This window comes from Nerophis lumbriciformis, linkage group LG15, assembly GCF_033978685.3.
Source record: "Nerophis lumbriciformis linkage group LG15, RoL_Nlum_v2.1, whole genome shotgun sequence".
Lineage (NCBI taxonomy): Eukaryota > Metazoa > Chordata > Actinopteri > Syngnathiformes > Syngnathidae > Nerophis > Nerophis lumbriciformis.
Window position 1 is genome coordinate 34,962,944 of NC_084562.2, and position 24,637 is coordinate 34,987,580.

At 41.1% G+C, this 24,637-nt stretch overlaps 1 protein-coding gene across 1 annotated transcript in view; it reads left to right on the forward strand.

Annotated features, from left to right (window-relative positions):
- The window catches only part of ctsd (cathepsin D), a 30,021-nt gene that overhangs the window by 2,556 nt on the left and 2,828 nt on the right, over window positions 1-24,637 (forward strand). Inside the window, exons 2-7 of the mRNA XM_061975110.1 lie at window positions 7,136-7,292; window positions 14,262-14,385; window positions 14,472-14,590; window positions 14,669-14,868; window positions 23,612-23,734; window positions 23,833-23,977. Of these exons, the coding sequence (XP_061831094.1) occupies window positions 7,136-7,292; window positions 14,262-14,385; window positions 14,472-14,590; window positions 14,669-14,868; window positions 23,612-23,734; window positions 23,833-23,977 (868 nt within the window). The remainder of the gene's footprint in view (window positions 1-7,135; window positions 7,293-14,261; window positions 14,386-14,471; window positions 14,591-14,668; window positions 14,869-23,611; window positions 23,735-23,832; window positions 23,978-24,637) is intronic.

Sequence of the window (24,637 nt, forward strand, 5' to 3'; positions counted from 1 at the left end):
CATCTCTAATATATATATATAAAAAATGGGTATTTGTCTGTCATTCCGTCGTACATTTTTTTTCCTTTTACGGAAGGTTTTTTGTAGAGAATAAATGATGAAAAAAACACTTAATTGAACGGTTTAAAAGAGGAGAAAACACGAAAAAAATTAAAATAACATTTTGAAACATAGTTTATCTTCAATTTCGACTTTTTAAAATTCAAAATTCAACCGACAAAAAGAAGAGAAAAACTAGCTAATTTATGGAACATCATTAGTCATTTTTCCTGATTAAGATACATTTTAGAATTTTGATGACATGTTTTAAATTGGTTAAAATCCAATCTGCACTTTGTTAGAATATTTAACAAATTGGACCAAGCTGTATTTCTAACAAAGACAAATCAGTATTTCTTCTAGATTTTCCAGAACAAAAATTTCAAAAGAAATTCAAAATACTTTGAAATAAGATTTAAATTTGATTCTACAGATTTTCTAGATTTGCCAGAACATTTTTATTTTTTATTTTAATCATAGTAAGTTTGAAGAAATATTTCACAAATATTCTTCGTCGAAAAAACAGAAGCTAAAATATTTATTCTTTACAATAAAAAATAAAAAAATTACTTGAACATTGATTTAAATTGTCAGGAAAGAAGAGGAAGAAATTTAAAAGGTAAAAAGGTATATTTGTTTAAAAATCCTAAAATCATTTTTAAGGTTGTATTTTTTCTCTAAAATTGTATTTCTAAAAGTAATAAGAAGCAAAGTAAAAAATAAATGAATTTATTTAAACAAGTGAAGACTCATCCATCCATCCATTTTCTATCGCTTATTCCAAGTGAAGACCAAGTCTTTAAAATATTTTCTTGGATTTTCAAATTCTATTTGAGTTTTGTCTCTTTTAGAATTAAAAATGTCGAGCAAAGCGAGACCAGCTTGCTAGTAAATAAATACAATTTAAAAAATAGAGGCAGCTCACTGGTAAGTGCTGCTATTTGAGCTATTTTTAGAACAGGCCAGCGGGCGACTGATCTGGTCCTTACGGGCTACCTGGTGCCCGCGGGCACCGCGTTGGTGACCCCTGCCCTAGTATATACAATAATATAAACCAAGTCATTGTATTTCATTTAGGATTATTTCATATCTTCATTTAAATACAAATATATTTTTATCTTTTTTAGATACAGTCAATAAATAATGTGAACATGTATCATAACATGGAAATCTAAGAGAACGTGTTGTGGATGATTGTGGACTGGGAATTTTTTTAATTTTATTTTTTTACACATTTTTATTAAAAAATAAATAAATAAACGTTTTTCCGACGTATTACATTTTAGACCATTTCTCTTCTTAGTTATTATTTCTCCGGCTGTAGAAAAGACCCGCTCACAGGGCACAGAGGAGGCGTCAGTGCGACACAGTTGGCGTATCGGTCACGTGACCAAAACAGCTCATGATCGGTCACGTGACTTTCTAAAAGCGGTACGCGCACCGACACAGGGTTTTGCTCTATGAGCTCGACGCATGCGCCGATGCATCGGTGTTGCCGGACCCATCACTACAAACCGCTGACCTTTGTTTGTGTGCCTATATTGTATGGTGGAATTTTTCAACTATATTTCCCCGTTCTAATACTAACACTCAACACAATTTCCAGCACACGTTGTACTTGGAATATTCTTTAGATATGCTTAACAAATTACAATAAGAGCTTACGAGTTGTATAAAAAGTAGTAAGTAGACCACATCTTATATAATTATACCCCTTTTAACCTGTCTTTTACTGATAAATCAGTCACATCATAACTTTTACGTAGTCACTTTCACAATATTTGCAAAATTAGCATTTTTCTTAAATTTTGTCATTTCAATGTCGTTCACCTGTGTGGAAAAAAATAAAACCTAAGCAAATTGAAGTATACAAAAAATGCCAGATGGTATTAAGGAAAAGGGAGGAATGAAAATATAAAAGCTAAATACAGTATAAAGGTAATTTGAAAAGCTAATGTTTATAAATGGATAATTAATAAGTTAGAATAAGTACAGGTGTTGAATAAAGACAAAGTCAATCAAAAACATTGAGGATGAATATAAAAATACTGGAGTAAAACATTTTAAAATCACACAATTAAAATGAAAAGGAAAAGGGTGGAGTGCCATCTCCGGGTTGGGGAGGAGATCTTGCCCCAAGTGGAGGAGTTCAAGTACCTCGGAGTCTTGTTCACGAGTGGGGGAAGAGTGGATCGTGAGATCGACAGTCGGATCGGTGCGGCATCTTCAGTAATGCGGACGCTGTATCGATCCGTTGTGGTGAAGAAGGAGCTGAGCCAGAAGGCAAAGCTCTCGATTTACCGGTTGATCTACGTTCCCATCCTCACCTATGGTCATGAGCTTTGGGTCATGACCGAAAGGACAAGATCACGGGTACAAGCGGCCAAAATGAGTTTCCTCCGCCGGGTGGCGGGGCTCTCCCTTAGAGATAGGGTGAGAAGCTCTGTCATCCGGGGGGAGCTCAAAGTAAAGCCGCTGCTCCTCCATATCGAGAGGAGCCAGATGAGGTGGTTCGGGCATCTGGTCAGGATGCCACCCGAACGCCTCCCTCGGGAGGTGTTTCGGGCACATCCGACCGGTAGGAGGCCACGGGGAAGACCCAGGACACGTTGGGAAGACTATGTCTCCCGGCTGTCCTGGGAACGCCTCGGGATCCCCTGGGAGGAGCTGGACGAAGTGGCTGGGGAGAGGGAAGTCTGGGCTTCCCTGCTTAGGCTGCTGCCCCCGCGACCCGACCTCGGATAAGCGGAAGAAGATGGATGGATGGATGGATGGATGGACAATTAAAGTATTGTATATGAATGTATGTAATGTAATGTGTATGAATTAAGCAATAAATAATTGGTGATGAAAAAGGAATGACATGTATTTGACATCCATGTAACTATCGTGTTGTTGCTGTCGATTGTAGATTGGCAAGCTGTATTGCATCTTTATGTCAAGTTTTGTGTTTTAGTCGAAATAATGTCAGTCATTTTTATTGTCAATTTTTCAACATGTGCTGGCAAATTGGAAAAACATTTTTTTTTTTTTTTTTGAACCACGATGTGAGTTAACTGGGAAAAATTAAAATAGTAATCACAATACCAATGTTTTATTTCCAAAAATTACAGGATGATATGTACAAAAGTGTGCAAATGCAGAGAATAATTTCGCCACACCTAGTGTGTGTTTGACAATCATTGGTACCGTATTTTCCGCACCATAAGGCGCCCTGGGTTAAAAGCCGCGCCTTCAATGAACGGCATATTTCAAAACTTTGTCCACCTATAAGCCGCCCGGTGTTGTAAGCCGCATCTAACTGCGCTAAAGGAATGTCAAAAAAACAGTCAGATAGGTCAGTCAAACTTTAATAATATATTAAAAACCAGCGTTCTAACAACTCTGTTCACTCCCAAAATGTACGCAAATGTGCAATCACAAACATACGTATATCAACATGGACAGAGCTGCGTGAAAAAAGCCACCCGGCCTCTTCGCGTAAACTTAAACTTACCTTAACCACTCGCTCATCTTTTCTTCATCCATCCCTTCGAGTTAGCTGTTATGATGACGCCGGCTGGAAAGGTCTCTTTTGGCAAGGTCTTCCTTTTGAATATCACCATGGGTGGAAGTTTCTGGCCATTAGCATGGCAAGCTAGAACCACAGTGAAGGACGACTTCTCATTCCCTGTGGTGCGAATAATCACCGTACGTGCTCCCGTTGTATCCAGTGCGGTTCACAGGAATATCAGTTGCTGTGAAATAGTACCGGTAATCCGTGTGCGGATGGAGAGATTGCGTCTTTCATGAACCGGATCCCTGACGCTTAGTAGGAGCCATTTTGTGGTCTTTACAGATGTAAACACACAAAGGAAATGAAACGTACGGTGATATCCGCGCGCTTTTTCTTCTTCTACGCGGGCGGGTGGTTGCTTACAGTAGAAGAAGAAGCGCTTCCTGTTCTATGGGGGCGGGTGCTTACCTTGGCGGTTGCTTGCGTAGAAGAAGAAGCGCTTCCTGTTCTACCGGGAAAAAAGATGGCGGCTGTTTACCGAAGTTGCGAGATCGAAACTTTATGAAAATGAATCGTAATATTAATCCATATATAAAGCGCACCGGGTTAAAAGCCGCACTGTCAGCTTTTGAGTAAATTTGTGGTTTTTAGGTGCGGTTAATAGTGCGGAAAATACGGTACTTTAACTTTAACTTTAATTTGCAAAAAGATTTGCATTTTGATAAAAGAAAAGCAACCACACATTACTATTTGTCCATGTCCTTGATGTCTTTGATAAACAAGTATTTTGGTTTCCTCCTGGTCTCCATTTAACATAATGGCGATTTTGCAGTTGACACTCCAAGTGCCTTAAATATTTCTCTGTTTCTTCAAGTCGGCGCGCTTTCATGGCGATGTCCGAGTTATTTTTAAATGAGTCGCGATTCTTACTTGTAAATATTCCAAATCGATTCAAAAGATCAAAAATCGTTTTAATCTGTCCTGTCCAGACAGACACTCAGGCAAATCATATTGTTGATGTAAATGTCCATATCTGTTGTACAGATTTACTTTAGAAAAGAGAAGTGTGGGATACTTCTGTTGTTGCCTTAATTGTATTTGACATTAAATGTTTGGTTAGAATTTTATCAAACAAAACCAGTTTTCTTTTAAGTAATATATACATTTATCAGAGCTGTTATCTATTTTATGGAGGAATGTAGTTAATCATAGAACTTGCACCCAATATTATTAAAAAAGTATTGATTTTTAATCGAGAATAGATTGTGAATCGAATCATTACCTCTAAGAATCGAATCGTGTGGTGCCTAAAGATTCACAGCCCTACTATCCACCAAGCGACTTTAGACGACCAAGCTCCATCGCATACCTTTTTCGAAAAAAAGGGTAAAAAATAAGGATTTGTATATAATGCGATCTCGGGAATAACGTGATCGGTATTTTATGGACCCCACTGACCGCGTTATATGGAACTTTAAGTATAGTCACATGTTTATTGATGTAAGTAAGCATTTGTTCTTTTCAGCAGCACCACCGTTCTTTTTTTATTAAGCTGTCTGGTGGGATTTTAGAATACATTCATTCATGCTGTTTACATCGCCATCCCCACCCCTTTTAATTGCAGAAAGTTAGCTACCTTGTCTGTTTTCAGTTCCCCATATAGGACCTGTGTGTAATCAATCAATCAATCAATCTTTATTTATATAGCCCTAAATCACAAGTGTCTCAAAGGGCTGCACAAGCCACAACGACATCCTCGGTACAAAGCCCACATACGGGCAAGGAAGAACTCACCCCAGTGGGACGTCGATGTGAATGACTATGAGAAACCTTGGAGAGGACCGCATATGTGGGTAACCCCCCCCCCCTCTAGGGGAGACCGAAAGCAATGGATGTCGAGTGGGTCTGACATAATATTGTGAGAGTCCAGTCCATAGTGGATCCAACATAATAGTAAGAGTCCAGTCCATAGTGGGGCCAGCAGGACACCATCCCGAGCGGAGACGGGTCAGCAGCGTAGAGATGTTCCCAGCCGATGCACAGGCGAGCGGTCCACCCCGGGTCCCGACTCTGGACAGCCAGCACTTCATCCATGGCCACCGGACCTGTGCCCCCCCCCCCCCCCCCCCCCCCTCAAGGAAAAGGGGAGCAGAGGAGAAAAGAAAAGAAACGGCAGATCAACTGGTCTAACAGGGGGGCTATTTAAAGGCTAGAGTATACAAATGAGTTTTAAGATGGGACTTAAATGCTTCTACTGAGGTAGCATCTCTAATTGTTACCGGGAGGGCATTCCATAGTACTGGAGCCCGAATAGAAAACGCTCTATAGCCCGCAGACTTTTTTTGGGCTCTGGGAATCACTAATAAGCCGGAGTTCTTTGAACGCAGATTTCTTGCCGGGACATATGGTACAATGCAATCGACAAGATAGGACGGAGCTAGACCGTGTAGTATTTTATACGTAAGTAGTAAAACCTTAAAGTCGCATCTTAAGTGCACAGGAAGCCAGTGCAGGTGAGCCAGTATAGGCGTAATATGATCAAACTTTCTTGTTCTTGTCAAAAGTCTAGCAGCCGCATTTTGTACCAACTGTAATTTTTTAATGCTAGACATAGGGAGACCCGAAAATAATACGTTACAGTAGTCGAGACGAGACGTAACGAACGCATGAATAATGATCTCAGCGTCGCTAGTGGATAAAATAGAACGAATTTTAGCGATATTACGGAGATGAAAGAAGGCCGTTTTAGTAACACTCTTAATGTGTGATTCATTGCTTTATGTTTCGGGTGATGGAGTCCCCGTAATGTGCAGCATAGTCATACTCGTATTCTTCATGCCAATGTACTGTTCAAATGATCAATTTAACACAATTTTGCACATGTGTTGTTTAATCTTGACGGTCATGCAGAGCCAGAGCTGAGTTCTGCACGTGATCTTTGCATGGACACTGCGGTCATCTTTCAAGCTACATTTTTAGGAGCTCTACTATTGTGTTACAAGCTTTTATTAGATGCACCACAAAATGTGACAATGGTTGGCAGGTGTTTTTCAACTATCACTTGGTTACTTGCAGTCAAATTAAAAAAATTTTATTGAGAATGTTGCATGATTTAATAATTTGCAATAAATTTGTGTTGCATTTGCATGCTCTCCTCACACATGTTAGGTTAATTAAATAATCTAAATTGCTCACATTCGTGCGTGTGAATGGTTGTTTGTCTATACCCCTCTTGGACTGGCTGACTGGGGTCAACATAAAACCGTGTCGGCATAACCAAAACCATATAATAGCCACCGCTTAAAAATGAACTAGTGACTTTGAGACAAATAGGTAATAATACAATATTTTTAACCTTTTGGCAATTTGTTGGCATGGTTTTCTTCCATGTGTGCATATTTGTATTTTTTTGTCTGAAATACCAAATGGAGAGTTGTTCCTTGTTTGGAGTTGAGCTACTGCATCAACAAGCCGTTAAGTTGCAACATGTGATAAAGGATGTTGTATGTGAGATAAGTGTTGCAGGTCAGTAGGTTAAAACTTTACCAATTTGTTTATACTACTGGTCTGAAAAAAACACTTTTTGTTCTTCTGATGCAGGATTCCATTAAAAAAGTTCCGCTCCATCAGGCGTGAGTTGACAGACTCGGGGAAAAGTGCAGAGGAGCTTCAGGTCAACAGGCACTCGCTTAAGTACAACTTTGGCTTCCCCTCCAGCAATGCACCCACCCCAGAGACCCTAAAGAACTACCTTGATGTGGGTATCCTCTTATGTTCTCTTTATGCAGCTAAAAAGAACTTTAAAGATGCTGATATGAGTCCAATGTAGCTTAATAGATGCTAAGCTATCTGAACACAACATCAGCATTTTGGCTTTTTGTTATTCATTGGTGTTAGCAAATAAGTGTAGTATCAAATAATATACCTTTTATTAATAATGAGTCATATTTGTATACACAATAAGTGGTGAGCTGAAAATGATGCTGTGCTGTACTTTCGGCACCCCTGCGCTTAGGAAATGTGTACTTCCTTGTTTGTGGCTGTAAAGAAAACATAATTTTTAAACATGTGTGTTCTGGTTTTAAAAGTTATTTGGGATCAGTTAATTCTCAAGCAAAACATGAGCCAACTATGGACAGAGTCAACATTTTATATGAAATCAATAGAAACACTCCGAAATAATCCACAAAGTCAAACCCCATGAATAAAAGTGTGTCATGTTATAAATGCAATTGCTCTGCCATGCGATACATAGAGCAAAGGACAATTACATTCTTTTAGATTAGATAGAGCAAAGGACAATTACATTCTTTTAGTTTCATTGTTTTGTTTAAGATAAAAATCTGATGTCATCAAGCACTACCGTATTTTCCGCACTATAAGGCGCACCGGATTATTAGCCGCACCTTCTATGAATTACATATTTCATAATTTTGTCCACCAATAAGCCGCCCCGGACTATAAGCCGCGCCTACGCTGCGCTAAAGTGAATGTCAAAAAAACGCTGCGCTAAAGTGAATGTCAAAAAAACAGTCAGATAGTTCAGTCAAACTTTAATAATATATTGAAAACCAGCGTTCTAACAACTCTGTCCCAAAATGTACGCAAATGTGCAATCACAAACATAGTAAAATTCAAAATGGTGTAGAGCAATAAATAGCAACATAATGTTGCTCGAACGTTAATGTCACAACACACAAAATAAACATAGCGCTCACCTTCTGAAGTTATTCTTCATTCGTAAATCCTTCGAATTCTTCGTCTTCGGTGTCCGAATTGAAAAGTTGCGCAAGCGTGGGATCCAAAAATGGCCGGCTCCGCCTCGTCGAAGTCATCGGATTCAGTGTCGCTGTTGTTGTGCAGCAGTTCTGTGAATCCTGCCTTCCGGAAAGCTCGGACCACAGTTGTGACCGAAACTATCTGCCCAGGCATTTACGATCCACTGGCAGATGTTGGCGTATGTCGACCGGCGCTATCTGCCCGTCTTAGTGAAGGTGTGTTCGCCTTCGGAGCTGTGTGAAAAAAGCCACCCGGCCTCTTCGCGTAAACTTCCCTTAACCACTCGCTCATCTTTTCTTCATCCATCCATCCCTTCGAGTTAGCTTTTATGATGACGCCGGCTGGAAAGGTCTCTTTTGGCAAGGTCTTCCTTTTGAATATCACCATGGGTGGAAGTTAGCATGGCAAGCTAGAACCACAGTGAAGGATGACTTCTCATTCCCTGTGGTGCGAATATTCACCGTACGTGCTCCCGTTCCACAGGAATATCAGTTGCTGTGAAATACGGTAGTAATCCGTGTGCGGATGGAGAGATTGCGTCTTTTTATGAACCGGATCCTTGTCCTTTGTAGGAGCCATTTTGTGGTCTTTACAGATGTAAACAGGAAATGAAACGTACGGTGATATCCGCGCGTTTTTTCTTCTTCTTCCGGGGGCGGGTGGTTGCTTAAAGCGCTTCCTGTTCTATGGGGGCGGGTGCTTTCCTTGGCGGTTGCTTGCGTAGAAGAAGAAGCGCTTCCTGTTCTACCGGGAAAAAAGATGGCGGCTGTTTACCGAAGTTGCGAGATCGAAACTTTATGAAAATTAATCGTAATAAAGCGCACCGGGTTATAAGGCGCACTGTTAGCTTTTGAGAAAATTTGTGGTTTTTAGGTGCGCCTTATAGTGCGGAAAATACGGTAATCTAATCCATGTGATTAGCTGCATAATAAATCCACATGCACCAACAAATCGGAAAGAAAATCACGTGCACATGTGACTTATTTCCTAAATACCGTATTTTTTGGACTATAAGGCGGACTTAAATTCCTTTTAATTTTCTCAAAAATCGACTGTGCGCCTTATGTATTAATTCTGGTTGTGCTTACCGACCTCAAAGCTTTTTTATTTGGTACATGGTGTAACGATAAGTGTGACCAGTAGATGGCAGTCACACATAAGACATACGTGAAGACTGCAATATGACGCCAGTAAACAACACCAAAACTTTAAATGTTCCATTGAGAATATAGAACATTACACATGGCGCTCAAAAATCTGTCAAAATGTTCTGGGACGACTTTGGTAAGCTATGAAGCCGCAACGCTTGATGGATTGTCGGCGCATTACGGCAATCGTAGTCAGACGTACTGTGCTTCAACATACGAGTATCATTATGGTGTGTGTATAAGGACCGCAAAATGGCACCCATTAGCAGACATAATATCTGGCGTTTTGTTTCGCAATATTATGCAAAACCAACTTTTCTTACTTTCTGGTACCTGCTGACGTGTATTTGGGATCTTCATAAGTCCTGAAAATTTGCGTGCGTCCGCCATTGTAGTCCGTGCCGACATCGTAGTCAATAAGCTTCTTTTTTTTCTCTACCTTCTTGTTATGGGGCATTCATCCTCCGCTGTTGCCATTTCTTATATACAGGTAAAAGCCAGTAAATTAGAATATTTTGAAAAACTTGATTTATTTCAGTAATTGCATTCAAAAGGTGTAACTTGTACATTATATTTATTCATTGCACACAGACTGATGCATTCAAATGTTTATTTCATTTAATTTTGATGATTTGAAGTGGCAACAAATGAAAATCCAAAATTCCGTGTGTCACAAAATTAGAATATTACTTAAGGCTAATACAAAAAAGGGATTTTTAGAAATGTTGGCCAACTGAAAAGTATGAAAATGAAAAATATGAGCATGTACAATACTCAATACTTGGTTGGAGCTCCTTTTGCCTCAATGACTGCGTTAATGCGGCGTGGCATGGAGTCGATGAGTTTCTGGCACTGCTCAGGTGTTATGAGAGCCCAGGTTGCTCTGATAGTGGCCTTCAACTCTTCTGCGTTTTTGGGTCTGGCATTCTGCATCTTCCTTTTCACAATACCCCACAGATTTTCTATGGGGCTAAGGTCAGGGGAGTTGGCGGGCCAATTTAGAACAGAAATACCATGGTCCGTAAACCAGGCACGGGTAGATTTTGCGCTGTGTGCAGGCGCCAAGTCCTGTTGGAACTTGAAATCTCCATCTCCATAGAGCAGGTCAGCAGCAGGAAGCATGAAGTGCTCTAAAACTTGCTGGTAGACGGCTGCGTTGACCCCGGATCTCAGGAAACAGAGTGGACCGACACCAGCAGATGACATGGCACCCCAAACCATCACTGATGGTGGAAACTTTACACTAGACTTCAGGCAACGTGGATCCTGTGCCTCTCCTGTCTTCCTCCAGACTCTGGGACCTCGATTTCCAAAGGAAATGCAACATTTGCATGGTTTGGGGTGGCATGTCATCTGCTGGTGTCGGTCCACTCTGTTTCCTGAGATCCAGGGTCAACGCAGCCGTCTACCAGCAAGTTTTAGAGCACTTCATGCTTCCTGCTGCTGACCTGCTCTATGGAGATGGAGATTTCAAGTTCCAACAGGACTTGGCGCCTGCACACAGCGCAAAATCTACCCGTGCCTGGTTTACGGACCATGGTATTTCTGTTCTAAATTGGCCCGCCAACTCCCCTGACCTTAGCCCCATAGAAAATCTGTGGGGTATTGTGAAAAGGAAGATGCAGAATGCCAGACCCAAAAAACGCAGAAGAGTTGAAGGCCACTATCAGAGCAACCTGGGCTCTCATAACACCTGAGCAGTGCCAGAAACTCATCGACTCCATGCCACGCCGCATTAACGCAGTAATTGAGGCAAAAGGAGCTCCAACCAAGTATTGAGTATTGTACATGCTCATATTTTTCATTTTCATACTTTTTAGTTGGCCAACATTTCTAAAAATCCCTTTTTTGTATTAGCCTTAAGTAATATTCTAATTTTGTGACACACGGAATTTTGGATTTTCATTCGTTGCCACTTCAAATCATCAAAATTAAATGAAATAAACATTTGAATGCATCAGTCTGTGTGCAATGAATAAATATAATGTACAAGTTACACCTTTTGAATGCAATTACTGAAATAAATCAAGTTTTTCAAAATATTCTAATTTACTGGCTTTTACCTGTAAAGTAGCGTAGGGTTCTAACTTATATCTGTCAGTAGACTCGCTATGAAAGCGCTAAAAACCACTGGTGTAGTGGGTTTACATAATTCAAACACAGAGATTTAGGATTAGATCGTTCTGGTTCGACGGTTTTTCACGGGACACATTTCCGGTGGTGTTGTTGCACTAGTCACTAGCCACGGATGAGGAGATGCTGCTTTGTTCTTGATTTAAGTAAAGTCTGAATGTCATTAAAACAATCTTTTGACACTTCATCCACTCTCGTTCTGGCACGCTACACCGGTACAACAAAGATGGTTGGGAGAAGACACTGTCGAAGTAGAGCCACGTAAATACGACCGCCCTCAAAACGGCGCATCCTGATGCTACTGTCAGAAAGCAATTTGAAGATGGTCTGTAAAACATAATCTATGCAACTTTTTGACCAAAAAACACCATTACATGGTATATAGACCACAAGGAAGTGTTTTAAAGTGAGAAAAAATTATAATATGACCACTTTAGTGCGCCTTTTGTATGAAAATAGACCTGATTAGACCCGTTCATCAGCAGTGCGCCTTATAATCCTATGCGCTTTATGGTCCGGAAAATACGGTAGCTACAATTTTGTAAAAATATTTTACTTAGTTGCATCACAAACACAAAGACTCACACTGCATTGTAACATGTCCTTCCATTAGGCCATTAGACGTCTCTTTTTAAAGAAGAACAAGACAACGAAAATTATAGCACAAGTGATTAATCACAAAACAATATCACATTAATCATGTATAAATGCAGATTTATCAGGCAATTTATTTTGACCGTACATGCTCCTTTACCTTAACCGCGGACGGTTGCCTGAAAGGCAGTGCAGCTGTTATAAAGTCAGTGATCAGGTCAGTATAAAGATGAGTGGGGACACTGACTTGCGGAACCAAAAGCAAGTTTAATGTCATACCAAAGACTATAAAAATGGGACCCATTACCTCCCTGCTTGGCACTCAGCATCAAGGGTTGGAATTGGGGGTTAAATCACCAAAAAGTGATTCCTGGGCGCGGCCACCGCTGCTGCCCACTGCTCCCCTCACCTCCCAGGGGGTGATCAAGGGTGTTGGGTCAATTGCAGAGAATAATTTCGCCACACCTAGTGTGTGTGTGACAATTATTGGTACTTTAACTTTAAAAGGCCATCTTAAAAGGGGAACTGCACTTTTTTAGGAATATTGCCCATCATTCACAATCCCAATGTAAGACAAGCACACGTGTTTCTTTTTTTATGCATTCAAACTGGTGAATAAACGCTAGCAAAAGTCAGCTAACAATTAAGCAAATGGGAGTTGCTCTATTTCACATATTAAGGGCTCTTAAAACATATACAAAAGCCTCCATCAATGTTTTATATATGCTGTAAGTATATATGTAATATAGTAGCAGGCACATTCATAATAACATGTAATATTTCCGTATTTTTCCTCATTTTAGGTACATACATTTTTAGAGACACATCACAACGTTTGCGTTTTCCTTCAACAACACTACGAATCATGGCGAACTTCATGAGAGACAACAAAAACTACTTTGGGGCAAACAATGATCCAGAGCCTTATATTTTTTAGCCTGAATATAAGGAGGATGAGGTTGGGGGGCCCTTATTTATAATCTAGAATTAACTTTGGGGTTAGTGCATCTGCCTCACAATACGAAGGTGCTGAGTAGTCTGGGGTTCAATTCCAGGCTCGGGATCTTTCTGTGTGGAGTTTGCATGTTCTCCCCGTGACTGCGTGGGTTCCCTCCAGCTTCCTCCCACCTCCAAAGACATGCACCTGGGGATAGGTTGATTGGCAACACTAAATGGTCCCTAGTGTGTGAATGTTGTCTGTCTATCTGTGTTGGCCCTGCGATGAGGTGGCGACTTGTTCAGGGTGTACCCCGCCTTCCGCCCGATTGTAGCTGAGTTAAGCTCCAGCGCCCCCCGCGACCCCGAAGGGAATACGCGGTAGAAAATGGATGGAATTAACTTTCCCCACCGCAGAGGCGATGCAGCAGCTCACCGGCTCAATATGTCAATATAGCAGCATAAGCTCGTTAGCTCTCTGTGATCACGGCGCTGCTAAAAATAATTTGTCTGTGTTACCGCTTATAACAGTATCGCTAATACTTGGTTAATATTCAGGTCACAACATGTACATTTAATACTGTTGGTGGTTTTGGGGTGGTTTTTAGAGGGCCTTATTGGTGGAATAGTGTACTCCAATTAGCTTCATTAGCCACCTCTAACTTGCCATATTTTACAACTTAAAATGCATAAACAAATAAAAATATGTGATTTTGTCTTACATAAGGATTGTGAATGATGGGCAAAAAAAACAAAAACAAAAGTATTGTTCCCCTAAAGCAAAACAAGTGTTTGATGCAAGAATGCTACGAGCACATCAGCAAACTGTGGACGATACCTGCGGCAATGTTGTCAACAAAAGTACGAAGAGGTTAAGCAACACTTTTGTTACAACTATGATTAATCGTAATTATTCCAATTTCCAAATTCAAAAGTGTGATTAATCAGTTTTAGAAAAAAATATTTATGACAGCACTAAATATTACTATTAAAACTAATATAATGTCCCAGATTATGGCGCTCTTGTCTCCAAATAAGAAAAAAATGTGGTTTACGTTTTTTGCAGAAGTTCTTGTGATTTCAGTTCCTCAGTACAGATGTTTCTATAATATTCCTTTTGTTGTCAATTTCTCCAGGCTCAGTATTATGGGGACATCAGCCTGGGTACCCCCCCTCAGCCCTTCACTGTGGTTTTTGACACTGGTTCCTCCAACCTGTGGGTTCCTTCTGTCCACTGTTCCTTGTTTGACATTGCCTGCTGTAAGTCCTTTAATCACAAACACATTCTAAAGAAGGATTTCTTACAAGACCGTAACATATAATTTTTTTTTTTTTTTTTTTTTTAGTGCTGCACCACAAATATAATTCTGCCAAGTCCAGCACTTATGTGAAGAATGGCACTTCCTTTGCTATCCAGTACGGAAGTGGCAGTTTGTCGGGCTACCTCAGTCAGGACACGTGCGCCGTAAGCACCGCAAAAGCTGCAGCGTCACAGAAAATGATTTTGAATCAAACTCTTTAGCTTGTGTGCTCTCTTTCCTAGATTGGAGACATATCTGTGCAGAACCAGCTCTTTGGGGAAGCAATCAAGCAACCTGGGGTGGCATTTATTGCTGCCAAGTTTGATGGGATCCTCGGTATGGCTTACCCACGCATCTCTGTTGATGGCGTGGCGCCCGTCTTTGACAACATCATGCGCCAGAAAAAGGTTGAGAAGAATGAGTTCTCTTTCTATCTGAACAGGTGGGAAACATTTTCTAAAGTAATGGATGAGTTTTTCCTGTATAATGATGTTTTGTATGACCACACTTAGGCTGTGTTAAGTATACTAAGTACCGTATTTTCCGCACCATTAGCCGCACCTAAAAACCACAAATTTACTCAAAAGCTGACCGTGCGGCTTTTAACCCGGTGCGCTTTATATATGGATAAATATTAAGATTCATTTTCATAAAGTTTCGGTCTCGTAACTACGGTAAACAGCCGCCATCTTTTTTCCCGGTAGAACAGGAAGCGCTTCTTCTTCTACGCAAGCAACCGCCAAGGTAAGCACCCGCCCCCATAGAACAGGAAGCGCTTCTTCTTCTACTGTAAGCAACCACCCGCCCGCGTAGAAGAAGAAAAAGCGCGCGGATATTACCGTACGTTTCATTTCCTGTTTACATCTGTAAAGACCACAAAATGGCTCCTACTAAGCGACAAGGATCCGGTTCATGAAAAGACGCAATCTCTCCATCCTCACACGGATTACTATTTCACAGCAACTGATAATCCTGTGAACCGCACTGTGGATACTGTGGATACAACGGGAGCACGTACGGTGAATATTCGCACCACAGGGAATGAGAAGTCATCCTTCACTGTGGTTCTAGCTTGCCATGCTAATGGCCTGAAACTTCCACCCATGGTGATATTCAAAAGGAAGACCTTGCCAAAAGAGACCTTTCCAGCCGGCGTCATCATAAAAGCTAACTCGAAGGGATGGATGGATGAAGAAAAGATGAGCGAGTGGTTAAGGGAAGTTTACGCGAAGAGGCCGGGTGGCTTTTTTCACACAGCTCCGTCCATGTTGATATACGACTCTATGCGCGCCCACATCACAGATGGTGTCAAAAAACAAGTGAAGCACACAAATACAACACTCGCCGTCATTCCGGGTGGATTAACCAAAGAACTCCAACCGCTGGATATTGGTGTCAACAGGGCATTCAAATCACGACTGCGAACGGCGTGGGAACAATGGATGACCGAAGGCGAACACACCTTCACTAAGACAGGCAGACAGCGCCGGACGACATACGCCAACATTTGCCAGTGGATCGTAAATGCCTGGGCAGATATTTCGGTCACAACTGTGGTCCGAGCTTTCCGGAAGGCAGGATTCACAGAACTGCTGAACAGTGACACTGACTCCGATGACTTCGACGAGACGGAACCGGCCATTTTGGATCCCACATTTGCCCAACTTTTCAATTCGGACACCGAAGACGAAGAATTCGAAGGATTTACGAATGAAGAATAACTTCAGAAGGTGAGCGCTATGTTTATTTTGTGTGTTGTGACATTAACGTTCGAGCAACATTATGTTGCTATTGCTCTGCACTATTTTGAATTTTACTATGTTTGTGATTGCACATTTGCGTACATTTTGGGACAGAGTTGTTAGAACGCTGGTTTTTAATATATTATTAAAGTTTGACTGACCTATCTGACTGTTTTTTTGACATTCCCTTTAGCGCAGCGTAGGCGCGGCTTATAGTCCGGGGCGGCTTATAGGTGGACAAAGTTTTGAAATATGCCATTCATTGAAGGTGCGGCTAATAATCCGGTGCGCCTTATAGTGCGGAAAATACGGTACACACTGCATACTTACTGGAAATGACGATCACAATATTTATCTGTTTTCTCTTCCTCTCTCGTTTTTAGTTGTGAATTGCAACCACTCGTGTTAGTCTCTCCCCTTCTGCTGTGTAGCCAACATTTGCTATAATTACAGCAAAGGTGTCCAAATCTTAACCATTGAAGGCTGCATACTGAAAATTGAAGGATGAGGTCCCACTTTTGTGCTCTTTTACCTTTTTTAAGTTATTTAAAAGCACTAAAATCAATCCAAAGTAGGCCAATACATCCAGTGTTTCCCACACAATTGCAATCTAGTGATGGGTAAATCACTAGATTGCCTGTATTAACAATGGACTGATACTGTGTTGGTGTTTCATAATTACACCTGCTGCTAGATTAAAAAAGTCACTGTATTAGACCTGCAAATAAGATTAATAGTTAGTTATCATATTGTTTTAATTTTTTCAATGAATAGCTGTGCAGAAAGGAATACAAAACGTGTAACTCTGGTCAATGCGCCAAATAGTATACAGGTAAATAAATGTACATTATTTGGCACTAAAACATCAGAATCCCATACTTCCAAAGTGTTCCTTTTCCCCAGTTTCATTAAAAGTGATGATGGCGACGAAAGTGCGTTACGCCACTCTTTCGACTACTTTTAGCATGAGCTGTCACTCGTGAGCCAAAAGTAACACTTCTTGATAAGCACAGTTGGGTCACATTTGTTTTCTTAAAGTAACACACATCGAGTTATCGAGCGACACAATGCATATATGTTTTTGTATCGTTTGACCCATTACTACTGCAATCTATTTGTGGTGGTTTGGGAGGGAGAGGTAATGGCATAATCGTCCTATTTATACTTGGCCATGATGCATTTGTATATAAAAAGAGTCAAACCAGGAAATGCAAAATAACATGTCAACTTTTGTGTTGTTGAACGGTTTAAGTCAGAAGGTTAAAACATGTTGTATCATGTAAGAAGCACAGTTATAAAGAAAGGAACAGTAGTGGCTGTGTTGTACATGTAACAACAATCTCCTGTAATGCGCTCATGTCTGGGCCATGAAGATGCCTTTAAAGCCGTGCTGCCACAAGCCCAATAATACCGGTTTTGTTAACCGCTTCAGCCGCTTTCTTGCTTGTGAAGAAAAGGCCAAAACACACAGAAAAGGAAGTTTTTCAGAAAGGCAGCGGTTATGTTGCTGTACATCAGATATCTCCACATAAATACTAATCTCTCACAAACAAGTAATCTATTGCTGTCCAATACGTGTTTTTTTTGTGCTTTTTTTATGTCAAGCAAGACAGAGATTCCTGTGAGTGTTGTAAAGAGTGGTTTGTGCTTTCAGAGAAGACCAGAGGTTGTTTTTTATAATGAAAAAAAATAATGATTTAGAGGTCTGAATATAGCAACAAAGTGTGTTGGTAACACTTTGATCCCTGATCCCTTCTGCTATGTCGTCTTATTCTTTTGCAGACCTGGGGTCTCTATAAAACTGCATGGAATTATGACTAAAAGTCTATGTAATCCAGAAACCCCAAATCTACATACATACAAAAATATCAATCAATCAATCAATCAATGTTTATTTATATAGCCCTAAATCACAAGTGTCTCAAAGGGCTGCACAAGCCACAACGACATCCTCGGTATAGCCCACATAAGGGCAAGGAAAAACTCACCCCAGTGGGACGTCGATGTGAATGACTATGAGAAACCTTGGAGAGGACCGCATATGTGGGTAACCCCCCCCCTCTAGGGAGACCGAATGCAATGGATGTCGAGTGGGTCTAACATAATATTGTGAGAGTCCAGTCCATAGTGGATCCAGCATAACAGTAAGAGTCCAGTCCACAGTGGGGTCAGCAGGAAACCATCCCGAGCGGAGACGGGTCAGCAGCGCAGAGATGTTCCCAACCAATATACAGGCGAGCGGTCCACCCCGGGTCCCGACCTCGGACAGCCAGCACCCCATCCATGGCCACCGGATCTGTGTGTCTTCCCCTCCACAAGGGATAGGGGGGGAGCAGAGGAGAAAAGAAAAGAAACTGCAGATCAACTGGTCTAAAAAAGGGGGGCTATTCAAAGGCTAGAGTATACAAATGAGTTTTGAGATGGGACTTAAATGCTTCTACTGAGGTAGCATCTCTAACTGTTACCGGGAGGGCATTCCATAGTGCTGGAGCCCGAATAGAAAACGCTCTACAGCCCGCAGACTTTTTTTGGGCTCTGGGAATCACTAATAAGCCGGAGTTCTTTGAACGCAGATTTCTTGCCGGGACATATGGTACAATACAATCGGTAAGATAGGCTGGAGCTAGACCGTGTAGTATTTTATACGTAAGTAGTAAAACCTTAAAGTCGCATCTTAAGTGCACAGGAAGCCAGTGCAGGTGAGCCAGTATAGGCGTAATATGATCAAACTTTCTTGTTCTTGTCAAAAGTCTAGCAGCCGCATTTTGTACCAACTGTAATCTTTTAATGCTAGACATAGGGAGACCCGAAAATAATACGTTACAGTAATCGAGACGAGACGTAACGAACACATGAATAATGATCTCAGCGTCGCTAGTGGACAAAATGGAACGAATTTTAGCGATATTACGGAGATGAAAGAAGGCCGTTTTAGTAACACTCTTAATGTGTGATTCAAAGGAGAGAGTTGGGTCGAAGATAATACCCAGATTCTTTACTGAGTCGCTTTGTGTAATTGTTTGGTTGTCAAATGTTAAGGTGGTATTATCAAATAAATGTCGGTGTTTAGCAGGACCGATAATCAGCATTTCCGTTTTCTTAGTGTTGAGTTGCAAGAAGTTAGCGGACATCCATTGTTTGATTTCATTATCCAGACTTATAAAACTTTAAGCAGACACGCTTTCATGAAATCTCGTATTCACCATAACATTTCAAATGCAAAGGAACTTATGAATACAGTGTGCATATTTAAAGGCCCTCCAAAACATGCATGAAGTTACGCCACACATTAATTGCTGTATTTCCAGACTAATAACTCACAAACATTGACACTATGATGACATTACCACCATGGCGATATTATTATTATTATTATTATCACAGGATTTCCGCGGGTCATTAAAAAGCATTAAGTCATTAAATAGATTTTACGAAAATAAAGACCTTAAATTGCATTAAAAAGCAATACATTCAATGTCAAGAGGCACTAAAAACTTTCATACAATTGTAAGGGGGGCCCTTTGGCCAATAAGTCAATTCATGGAATGATAAATGAAAATGTACTTCATAACTTTGCCGTCATTGATAAGCTGTATGCCCGTGTGTTTCTTTTTATGTCCCCGGCTTTCAAACTGGATACAAAAGTCCCACTCTGCATCGCTCTCAGCACTTGAGCGTGTTTATTAGACAGTAGGATTACATTAACAGAGTGAGCCTTTGTCAGTCATTCACAATCTATGTTTCGGTACGAGTAGGTGGGACAAACTTACAATTCTCTTCCTCCTGTTTCCTGTGTATAGCAGTGGAAGCGACACTTACTTTAATGTTGGAGCTAAGACTAATAATCATTTGAATAAAAAGATCACTTTTTATTAAGTGACCTTTTTGCTTCGAAACCATGGGAGAAGAGTTTGTGAAGGTGGGCTGTGTGAAACAATCACAGCTTTTTTTTTCTAACTTTTATTTCAACAACCACATGACACACACAATTCAAACAATCAAAACATACAATTAAACATGTTTTCAAAAAATATTTTTTCTCTCTAATTTTCAAGCGGTAATTAAAACATTTAAACAAAACTACCACGAGGAAAAGATAAACAAAGGAAACATGAAGCATGTGCAAGAGATAACAAAAGACAATAGAACAAAAAAAACATCCATCCATCCATCCATCCATCCATCTTCTTCCGCTTATCCGAGGTCGGGTCGCGGGGGCAGCAGCCTAAGCAGGGAAGCCCAGACTTCCCTCTCCCCAGCCACTTCGTCCAGCTCCTCCCGGGGGATCCCGAGGCGTTCCCAGGCCAGCCGGGAGACATAGTCTTCCCAACGTGTCCTGGGTCTTCCTCGTGGCCTCCTACCGGTCGGACATGCCCTGAACACCTCCTTAGGGAGGCGCTCGGGTGGCATCCTGACCAGATGCCCGAACCACCTCATCTGGCTCCTCTCGATGTGGAGGAGCAGCGGCTTTACTTTAAGCTCCCCCCGGATGACAGAGCTTCTCACCCTATCTTTAAGGGAGAGCCCCGCCACCCGGCGGAGGAAACTCATTTCGGCCGCTTGTACCCGTGATCTTGTCCTTTCGGTCATAACCCAAAGCTCATGACCATAGGTGAGGATGGGAACGTAGATCGACCGGTAAATTGAGAGCTTTGCCTTCCGGCTCAGCTCCTTCTTCACCACAACGGATCGATACAGCGTCCGCATTACTGAAGACGCCGCACCAATCCGCCTGTCGATCTCACGATCCACTCTTCCCTCACTCGTGAACAAGACTCCGAGGTACTTGAACTCCTCCACTTTGGGCAAGATCTCCTCCCCAACCCGGAGATGGCACTCCACCCTTTTCCGGGCGAGAACCATGGACTCGGACTTGGAGGTGCTGATTCTCATCCCAGTCGCTTCACACTCAGCTGCGAACCGATCCAGTGAGAGCTGAAGATCCTGGCCAGATGAAGCCATCAGGACCAAATCATCTGCAAAAAGCAGAGACAAAAAAACAAAAGCATCATATTACATTGTTTTTATATTGTCTTTGAAGGAAATGGTCTTTGTTTTTTTGGATGTTGGAAGTTTTCATGACGTTTTTATTTTCTTCGTCATCATTAGTGAGCGCTGTTTAGAGCATGTCGATGGTAAACCCAGAGATGTGTTCTGCAATGTCTGCAAAAAAAACTACAAACTTTGCTCAATGAGGATCAATGTGGTGGAATCACACATGCTATTAACTAATAACAAGTGCGCCATTAAAGGCAGGCGGCAGTTAACAATATTACATTTATTTGGTGTCACCAACAAAGCAATTTCTGCTGTATAAAATAAATGAAAATAGAACTAAATTGTCACATTAAACGTCTTGTGAGCTAAGTCTAATCCACTATAAAATAACAGTTAATGTAAACTTTTCAAATTTAACTATTATCATTGACAAATGCTTACAATTTTGTCTATACAGAAAATTGTAAAAAGCTTTTGACTATATTTAATAAATATCTGCAGTAGAACATGAGCATTACATTTACCGTATTTTCCGCACTATAAGGCGCCCCGGATTATTAGCCGCACCTTCAATGAATGGCATATTTCAAAACTTTGTCCACCTATAAGCCGCCCCGGACTATAAGCCGCGCCTACGCTGCGCTAAAGGGAATGTCAAAAAAACAGTCAGATAGGTCAGTCAAACTTTAATAATATATTAAAAACCAGCGTTCTAACAACTCTGTCCCAAAATGTACGCAAATGTGCAATCACAAACATAGTAAAATTCAAAATAGTGCAGAGCAATAGCAACATAATGTTGCTCGAACGTTAATGTCACAACACACAAAATAAACATAGCGCTCACCTTCTGAAGTTATTCTTCATTCGTAAATCCTTCGAATTCTTCGTCTTCGGTGTCCGAATTGAAAAGTTGGGCAAATGTGGGATCCAAAATGGCCGGTTCCGTCTCGTCGAAGTCATCGGAGTCAGTGTCACTGTTCAGCAGTTCTGTGAATCCTGCCTTCCGGAAAGCTCGGACCACAGTTGTGACCGAAATATCTGCCCAGGCATTTACGATCCACTGGCAAATGTTGGCGTATGTCGTCCGGCGCTGTCTGCCTGTCTTAGTGAAGGTGTGTTCGCCTTCGGTCATCCATTGTTCCCACGCCGTTCGCAGTCGTGATTTGAATGCCCTGTTGACACCAATATCCAGCGGTTGGAGTTCTTTGGTTAATCCACCCGGAATGACGGCGAGTGTTGTATTTGTGTGCTTCACTTGTTTTTTGACACCATCTGTGATGTGGGCGCGCATAGAGTCGTATATCAACATGGATGGAGCTGTGTGAAAAAAGCCACCCGGCCTCTTCGCGTAAACTTCCCTTAACCACTCGCTCATCTTTTCTTCATCCATCCATCCCTTCGAGTTAGCTTTTATGATGACGCCGGCTGGAAAGGTCTCTTTTGGCAAGGTCTTCCTTTTGAATATCACCATGGGTGGAAGTTTCAGGCCATTAGCATGGCAAGCTAGAACCACAGTGAAGGACGACTTCTCATTCCCTGTGGTGCGAATATTCACCGTACGTGCTCCCGTTGTATCCACAGTATCCACAGTGCGGTTCACAGGAATATCAGTTGCTGTGAAATAGTAATCCGTGTGCGGATGGAGAGATTGCGTCTTTTCATGAACCGGATCCTTGTCGCTTAGTAGGAGCCATTTTGTGGTCTTTACAGATGTACCGGTAAACAGGAAATGAAACGTACGGTAATATCCGCGCGCTTTTTCTTCTTCTACGCGGGCGGGTGGTTGCTTACAGTAGAAGAAGAAGCGCTTCCTGTTCTATGGGGGCGGGTGCTTACCTTGGCGGTTGCTTGCGTAGAAGAAGAAGCGCTTCCTGTTCTACCGGGAAAAAAGATGGCGGCTGTTTACCGTAGTTACGAGACCGAAACTTTATGAAAATGAATCTTAATATTAATCCATATATAAAGCGCACCGGGTTAAAAGCCGCACTGTCAGCTTTTGAGTAAATTTGTGGTTTTTAGGTGCGGCTAATGGTGCGGAAAATACGGTATTTTAAGTGGCATTAAAAAAGCATTACAACTTAAATTAGACTTGCTGATACCTGCAGAAACCCTATATTTTTATTATTAGGACATTTTTAGATTTATAGGTTTGTGAATTACAACAAAACAAACAAGAAACAAAGTGGAGCAACACAACAATGACCACCTACTTATTGGCTCTGCGTCATATCTTGTAAACGTGTACGTATGTGGTTACTTTTTGCTACCACAGTGATCAATTTATTTATGCTCACCCCTAATGTTGACAAACGTATTTAATATTACATTTAACATATGATATGGTAGTGGAAATGTTGTGTATGTGAAGGAATGACATTATGAATGGAAAATGTAGTTTGTTGTGTTGAAAAACAACAATTTGTGCTCATATGACACTTGTAGGAACCCAGACACTCAGCCTGGCGGCGAGCTGCTGCTCGGTGGAACGGACCCCAAGTACTACAGTGGCGAATTTAGCTATGTCAACGTAACCCGGCAGGCCTACTGGCAGATCCACATGGACGCGTGAGTGCATGAATCGGAATCCACACTAAAAGTGACCCTAACCCTTATTTAAGTGTCCAAGTGAGAATGTTTGAGGCCTCACTGCAGTAACTGTTCAGGTTGCAGGTGGGCAGCCAGTTGACTTTGTGTAAAGGCGGCTGTGAAGCCATCGTGGACAGTGGCACGTCTCTGATCACCGGCCCGGCTGCAGAGGTCAAGGCTCTGCAGAAGGCCATCGGGGCCATTCCGCTCATCCAGGGAGAGGTAAGACAATGGAAACATCAGGCATCAGATATATATTTTTTTATAAGTATAATGCAAGGAATATACAGTGGGACCCCGATTTATGAACTCAATTGGTTCTTGAACATTGTTCGTAAGTAGAAAAGTTTGAGGCAAATTGTTCCATTTATAAAATAAAAATTACATTGTTTTAAAAGAAAAATGAGCATTGCTTTGCTTCTGAACCAAGTGGTATGTGTCATACATTGTATGTTCATATGTACATATGATTATGCGTACATGTTTGTACAACCACCGCTCATATGTGCGTATGATTATATGTCCACATGTCTGTACAACCAATGCTCAATACGAAAAAACAATGTAAACATGAATAATGGGTACCAGCTTGACAAAAGTCTATATTTTAGTAAAGGCTTATACACTTAGAACACAATATAAAGCGCTATACAGTACTGTATATCAAACAAACACAACAAAGTGGTGATGGATCAGCTTTCTATATACAGGTAAAAGCCAGTAAATTAGAATATTTTGAAAAACTTGATTTATTTCAGTAATTGCATTCAAAAGGTGTAACTTGTACATTATATTTATTCATTGCACACAGACTGATGCATTCAAATGTTTATTTCATTTAATTTTGATGATTTGAAGTGGCAACAAATGAAAATCCAAAAT